Source organism: Pleuronectes platessa, chromosome 19 (assembly GCF_947347685.1).
Source record: "Pleuronectes platessa chromosome 19, fPlePla1.1, whole genome shotgun sequence".
Lineage (NCBI taxonomy): Eukaryota > Metazoa > Chordata > Actinopteri > Pleuronectiformes > Pleuronectidae > Pleuronectes > Pleuronectes platessa.
The window spans coordinates 12240674-12248207 of NC_070644.1; the positions used below are offsets into that span (position 1 = coordinate 12240674).

The 7534-nt window shown below is 43.3% G+C and overlaps 1 protein-coding gene across 1 annotated transcript; it reads left to right on the forward strand.

Annotated features, from left to right (window-relative positions):
- The first annotated feature begins 3977 nt into the window (after positions 1-3977).
- On the forward strand, positions 3978-7070 carry LOC128425203 (PR domain zinc finger protein 12-like). The gene is made up of 5 exons (XM_053411734.1): positions 3978-4203; positions 5709-5899; positions 6014-6169; positions 6388-6502; positions 6616-7070. Exons 1-5 carry the CDS (start codon positions 3978-3980, stop codon positions 7068-7070), a joined length of 1143 nt encoding a protein of 380 aa, XP_053267709.1.
- Positions 7071-7534: the final 464 nt, after the last annotated feature.

Here is a 7534-nt window from a genome sequence, read left to right on the forward strand (position 1 = left end):
ACTTAAGTATTGGCACTTTCTGCTACTTTTTCCTTATACTCCTGTGGCAAATATACTTTTTACTTCATTAGGTTGATTCATCAGTTAATTGTTACGTCGCAGATCAAGATTTTACTCGCACAATATGATCCAACATTAAATATTGTTCTACTTTATGTAATGCACCTTGAGCTGCGTTATATAATATACAGTGCTCTATAAAGTTGATTATTTATAAGGCCTATTATTAAAATACCAAGTTAAGTTTAATACTTAAAGAAGTATTAAAATAGTCATTCAGCATCATTAAAACTTTTAATTTACTACACTTCTAGCTCTACTGTTTAACTGCAGAACTAGGAAGTGCAGGATTTTTTTTTTACTTTGACTTTACTCTCACTGCATCATAGCTCCCCTGGTTTTCTCATTAAGTTTTGTTGATCTGTTTGTTTGTTCATGTGTACAATGTTTGTGTAGTTTAAAAAGCTCAACAATGTAGAAAACTCATTTGTCTTTTATTATGCTCCATATTCTGCAAATGTCAAAAGTAAAATGGATTTCCCATTGTGCAGAACGGCCCATTTCACAGTGATATGAAGTACAATAGATCATAAGTGATGCATTAACCTGTATCATTTTAATGCTGCAGCTGATTATTACAAGTACCTTAAATACTGCTGTGAATAGTTTAATCTAACATATCATTGGTTATTAGTTGATTATTTGAATCTGCTGTTATACTTAAGCTGTCAGATAAATATTTGACTCCAAGTATATAAAGCATCTTATCTCATCCTAAGTACCTGAATGTACTTCTATTGTACTTGAGTAAATGTACTGAGTTACTTTCCACTTATGAAGAAAAAAATACAAGCGATCTAATGAAAATAGTGTTTTATTTTTAATTATATTGTATCAGGGGATAATGTTTCAATTATTGCCTTAGATGTAAATCCACATTTCCCTTGCTGTGTAAATTGAAGTGCACACACACACACACACACACACACACACCAAGACCAAGCAGGTGTCCTGTCTCCTCCTGTCCTGTCTAACCAGAGGAGTTAGGGGGGAATAAAGGCAGTTTTAGGGGGAGATGAGGGAGGGGGGTTCCCTCTCACCTTTGCTACAGATAAGCTGATCCTCAGTATCCTCCACACTGTGGCAGATACCTTAATCTGTTTTTAATGACCCTGCGGAGCATCCCTGGAGACTCTGCACTCGCTCCCCTCCCTCCGCTCCCCCAGCTGGCTGCAGAAGTGTGTCTGTGTCTGTGTGTACTGTTTTTTTGTTAGGCTCTTTTCCAGCATAAACCCAGTCTGGTTCTATGAGTAAAAAGAAGTATCTGAGCTACTAGTTCAGGTTAGTGTTAGACAAGAATCAGGGATAAGGTTTTAGTTTAGGCTGCTTTTTAAAACCTTTTATTTACTATTTATTTTCAACATCTTAATTTAAATTTTTGGACCTTTAACAATTTTAACTTTATTTTTGTAACCTTTCATTTTTATTTTTTAACCTTTTCTTCATAACTCTTTCCCTTTTATCTTTTGAACCTTTAATTTATACATCTTAACCTTAAATCTTTAATTGTTTTGATCATTTTATTTTGAACGTTTTCTTCTTATTTTTTCAACTTTTTTATCTTTACTTCTCAAAATGTAATTTCTATTTTTTACTGTAACAATGTTTGTATTTTAGCAGCACAAACCACCTTTTCTTTTTACTACATTCTTAGTTTTTTGTCATGGCGACGAACATATGAGAGAAAAACTGAAAATCCAAACAATTAAAAATGAAAAGATCCCTCATCTGTTAATTTGGTCTTGAAGTGTTTCTTATTATTTTAACTCCGGCACAGAGTGTGTTTCCCTGCAGGCCATCGGCAGCTCTCTCTGCTGAGGGGCGTCCCCTCCGCTATTTACCCACAAACAGACCCTGCTCTTTGATAGCTCTCCCAGCAGCTCGCTTTGAAATGAAACAATTACCGCACTCTTTGTGCAATAATTGTCAATCATCCACATGAAAATTGATAAGCTTTAAATGGACAGCAGAAGGGTTTAAATTGGTTTACAATGGAGCGGCTAAGCGGGGCTGGATTTGCCTGCGCTGACACGGCCGCGGCTTTACACGGCTCCCGCATAAAGCCACAGGTTAACGCATAAATAAGCAAATCAAATCCATGCGTTACCGCAATTCAATTCATTTAATTCCTCTTTAATAAAGAAGCGGCCCCGCCCCGCTGTCCCCGCGCCTTTTACCTCGGATTTGTGCGCTGAATGCTATAAATGTAAATCAATCTAGATGAGAAAGGATCCCATTGAAAAGAGCAGAGAAAATTTCATCTGGGAAACAGGAGGTGCGGGGTGGGGTGGGGGTGGGGGGGGACGGGGGGGCAAAACGTAGGAGGGGCCCGCTCATAAAAAGCAGCTGTTTTTCACAGTAATCTTTTTTCGTGCCCTGTCACTCACCTTGCCTTTTCACTATCTCTGCAGCTCAGAGTAAAAAAAGAGAATGATAATAAAAAAACTAAAAAAGATCAGCTATTGTATTTAGTCGCCATATCTACTTCTTCTCATTTCACTGCCACAGTCCATATTCGTCCAGAGGGATGGAGAGAAAGAGGGCGCACAACTTTCCCCATTTCTTCCTCCTCCTCCTCCTCCTCCTCCTGCTCGGACAATCCTCCTTGTAGTTGCTGCGGTGAAAGGAGGAGAGAGTGCATGGATGTCAAATTGCCCTCAAAACACCATGGAAGATTGATTTGCGGCACCGTTTCAGGGCCCTGACATTACTTGGAGAGGGAGCTGAATAGGAAACCTGCGAGCCGGGGATGGAATAAAGATGTCCTCTCTGCTGGAAGAGAAGGAAAACTGCCCATTCGAGCCCCCGAGTCCATCAAGAGGAGAAAACCGTGGCTGCGGAGAAGAAAGGGGCCCCCGTATATACTCATCTAAACGTTGTCACAATACAGGGGAGGGGGCCCCCGCGAACATCCATGAATATTAAACCGCTTATACCTCAACAAAAAGTGAACCAGCACGTCAAAGCAGCTTTGCATTTTTGTGCAGGGGAACAATGCTGCGGAGAAAAAAACACGTCGAGCTTGTTTCCATTCTTGTTGTTCCCGCGCTCGCTCCTCACACACACACACACGCATGCACAAATGCACGCACGCACAAAAATTAATATCACCACCGCATGAATAAGAAGTGCCATGAGAAAAAAATAGGCGAGCAGCTCCCAGACTCAATGACCCACTTCTGCTCGGACATCAACCCCATCAAACTTTTCCCCCTTATTATTATTGTCTTATTATTTATTATCTTTTCCCCCAGCATCCCGTTTATTGTGCACATTTGTAAACAGAATTACGCGCATTCACATTCATCCTCGCCAAAGAAAGCAGCTTATTCTCGTTTTACGCAGCGGTCTTTATTTTTATTACAACCCCACGTAACTTTTCAAGGGGTTGATACTTTTTTTATTCTGTAGGATTTCGATTTTTTTGTTGTCTATATTCAGAAGTTTACTTGTGTGTTGTTATTTTTAACTGCTCCGATGCATTTGCAGCTTTGCGCAAAAAAAATGTTGCGTTAAATAAAGTCTCGGGCCCCCCTCCCCCTCCCTCTCTCTCTCGCTTTCTCTGTGTGTGTCTGAGTGTGTGTGTGTGTGTCTGTGTGTGTGTGTAGAGCAGGCAGGTCCACACACTCACACACACACGGCGAGGGGTGTGTCATTAATAAGTAATTAGACAGGGGTCACTCAGCCACTTATATAAAGAGACCCTCACAGCCAGACAAGGCACTTTTACGCACAGCCTCTCCAGAGCAGGAGGACGCACTGATAAGAGCAGCTCTGTGGGTTCACTCCTCTTTTTTTGTTAAATTCAAACCCCCTTCTTCTCTTCCATCGCTCTACTTGTTGCTGCACCGCTTGTTTTTCTTTATTTCTTCCTCTCTATCATTGCTTTACCCTCATTTAAAAATATTTCTTGCACCATGGGCTCCGTGCTGCCCGCCGACACCCTGGCTCTCAAGTCTGGATTTAAGTGTCCGAGCCGCGCGCTGTCGGACGTGATCACCTCGGACATCCTGCACAGCTTCCTGTACGGCAGGTGGAGGAACGTGCTGGGCGAACACCTGGCAGAGGAGCGGCACAACGGCACCGGCTGCAGCCCCAAGACCGCGTTCACCGCCGAGGTGCTGGCGCAGTCCTTCGCTGGAGGTATGGATGAGCTCACCTGCTGATTTAACATGGGACAGTGTCATTTTTGTTTTGAGTGTTGCATGTTATTGTGGTGCGTGTTTGGAAGGTATTTTATTTATATGCTGGGTTATGTGGGTTTATTTGAGCTTTTTATCCAAGGTGTCCAATCATGCGTATTTGGTTGCGCGTAATGCTAACAAGTCATATGCTTATTAATAAAGAAAATAAACATTAATACATATCGACTAGATATTTTATGAATATTAATATTATGAATAAGAATGCGCTGATTTTAGAGAATTTCCCTCTTTCACCTTAATCCATAAGGATTTTTTAATTCATCCAATTTTCCAATTTGTCCCCAACGATTCCAACTCACGAAGTATCGAGAAATTCCACCATCCTGTCAAAGAAAGCCACTCAACTAAGCCCGCAGCCTGTGTCCACAAACTGAATCCTCCTCTCTTGTTGCCGTTTTTCCACATTTTCCCTCATTTTTCCGCTTTTCTTTCGACCCATTTAACGCATTGACCCCCTCACAGCTCCGGGACCCGGCGCTCACAGGCTTGTTAGGCGTGTAACTGCCGCCGATTGAAAGACGCAGGGCATTAAATTCATTTGGTTAACTTTGTGCTTGACCTGGGAAAGTTTCCACTTAAACCTCGAGGGGGAGAAAAAGTTCCCTTTCTTTGAGATGTCCCGGTTTTTTCTCTCTCTCTTATCCCGCATTCATCAATCTCCGGACAGTCTCTTTTCCTCTCTTGGCAGCTATGGGGCTCCGGAGCTTTTCTCCTTTCTCTCCCTTAAAAAGATTTGCTGTTCCTCGCATAATGCACCGTGAAGGCTAAATCTAATGCTATTCATTGCATGTCAACCATTTAATCGCCTTTCCATTTTTTTGTTGCAGAAATTCCTTCGTCTTTTAAACAAGTCCTAGTCTCATTCAGCTCAAATTTATTGCTACAAAGTTCTTAAAAGGATAATGAATTTGGAATTAGCCGTTTCTTTAATGAATATCACATCTGAAGCGAGACCAATTGCTGGACCCTGGGCATTAGAGAACCATTTAACCCCCATTCACCACTGCTTTTTTTTCACAGCCTCACATGAAAAAAAAAGAAAATCTTTGATTTTGACATTAAAGAATCGCACGATCTTTTTTCTTTTTCTTTTTTTCCATCCTTTCTAATTCGGATGAAAATGCTTTCCAAGGGGTTTCTGTGCGCAACAAAAACTTTCAATTCAGCCAGATAATCGAATTTAACGGAGGATAAGGTGTAGCTTAATATTTCGTGACCAAAATAAGATCCAGTCCATTTGCTGCTTTCAGGATCTCTCCGGCAAATCCTGTTTCATGTGAAGCCCTGAACACAGACTCCCCTCTCTGCTTTATCGACTTTATTCTACATGTGTGTGATTGTTTTTTTCCTATGCACATAAAAAAAAAAAAAAAAATTAGGCCTTCGATGTAGGTTAATTCCTGAGTATGTTGCATGCTCACGTTTCTTCCCTTTCCTTTGCAGAGGTGCAGAAGCTGTCCAGTCTGGTGCTGCCCAGCGAGGTGATCATTGCGCAGAGCTCCATCCCCGGAGAAGGTCTGGGCATCTTCTCAAAGAACTGGATAAAGGCCGGGACAGAGATGGGTCCTTTCACTGGGAGAGTCCTGTCCCCTGAGCACGTGGATCTGCTCAAGAACAACAACCTCATGTGGGAGGTGAGCTGCGAAAAAAATACCTTACAGCCAGAAATTTGATTCATCAACCAGATGTCTATTTTTCGCATGTTTTTTTTATATTAAATTATCATTTTTTTCAACTTGTGCGCTCAGGTGTTCAATGAAGATGGCACGGTGCGTTATTTCATCGATGCCAGTCAGGAGGATCAGCGCAGCTGGATGACCTACATCAAGTGCGCCAGGAACGAGCAGGAGCAAAATCTGGAGGTGGTGCAGATCGGCAGCAGCATCTTCTACAAGGCTGTGGAGGTGAGAACAAGTTCACACCAGCAGCACCAATACTTCACTGTGGCAGAGCATGGATTTTGATTTGAGGCCTGGCAAGGATTTACATGTCCTTTAGAAAAGCGCCACCTGCTGATGAGAAAGTAGAATTGCGTTTGTTCGTCATGCAATTTGAAGTTGATAGTCAGGTTATCAGGCATTGTTATTAACTGAGCTTGACCCTCTTCTCCTCCTCCGCTCAGACCATCCCTCCAGACCAAGAGCTTCTCGTCTGGTATGGAAACACACACAACACGTTCCTGGGAATCCCTGGAGTTCCTGGAATAGACGAAGAGCACCTGAAGAAAAGCAGGAATGGTGAGTAGCTTTTACGCATCAACTCAATTTTTAAATAGTGTGCAGATCCTCCTCTGTGCAGCAGCACCCACCTGAGACATTTAAATAACGCCCCTCCTTGTTTCCCCTTCCAGATGAAACCCACTCCTGTGAGGGCCCTATCTCATGCTCACCCACTTCCTCCTCCTCTTCCTCCTCATCCTCCTCCTCGTCTGCGGGTCGCATGCGCTGCGTAATCTGCCACCGCGGGTTCAACTCCCGCAGCAACCTGCGCTCTCACATGCGCATCCACACCCTGGACAAGCCCTTCGTGTGCCGCTTCTGCAACCGCCGCTTCAGCCAGTCGTCCACGCTGCGCAACCACGTCCGTCTGCACACCGGCGAGCGGCCCTACAAGTGCCACGTGTGCCAGAGCGCGTACTCGCAGCTGGCGGGCCTCAGGGCGCACCAGAAGAGCGCGCGGCACAAGCCGGTGGTGTCCAACGCCGACGTACCCTCGCGTGTCACCCCTCCTCCCCCACAGATGACGGCCATGGTCCACCAGCACCAGATGCCCCTGGTGCACCACATCCCCACCATGGTGCTATGATGACACCACCAAAGAGGGACAGTCGCTCAGAACAGCGTTGCACTTTAGATTAGAGCTGTTGGGGAGAAAAGGGGGGGGCTCCTGATGAGACAGGTCTTTATTAAGGAAATAAATGAGTTCATGTGAAAGTAAAACGTCACATAAAGACATTTCATTTGTTTTTTTATTCCAGCAGAAAGACGTTTTAAAGGGGCTTTATTGGGAAACTGAAATGTACTGAAGAAACACCACTGTCCAGATTTTGTTAATAATTATCAGTGTCTGATCTTATGAAAATGTGTCAAATATCAAATGAGAGATGAGATATTTTCTACACTTTTACATCATGTTTCTGATCCTCACCAGCTCAGGTGAACAGTTCCTTCAGTCAGAGGTTTGTCCAGTTTCCACCTCGTCTTCATCGATCCACACTGTAAATTCAACATTTGTCACTTTAACCCTGTACAGACTTTGGAGAACGCCGT

Coding starts and splice junctions, on each gene's coding strand:
- LOC128425203 (XM_053411734.1), top strand. CDS start 3,978: ATGGGCTCCGTGCTGCCCGCCGACACCCTGGCTCTCAAGTCTGGATTT. Junction 5,900..6,013: donor ACAACAACCTCATGTGGGAG/GTGAGCTGCGAA, acceptor TTGTGCGCTCAG/GTGTTCAATGAAGATGGCAC. Junction 6,503..6,615: donor CCTGAAGAAAAGCAGGAATG/GTGAGTAGCTTT, acceptor TTCCCCTTCCAG/ATGAAACCCACTCCTGTGAG.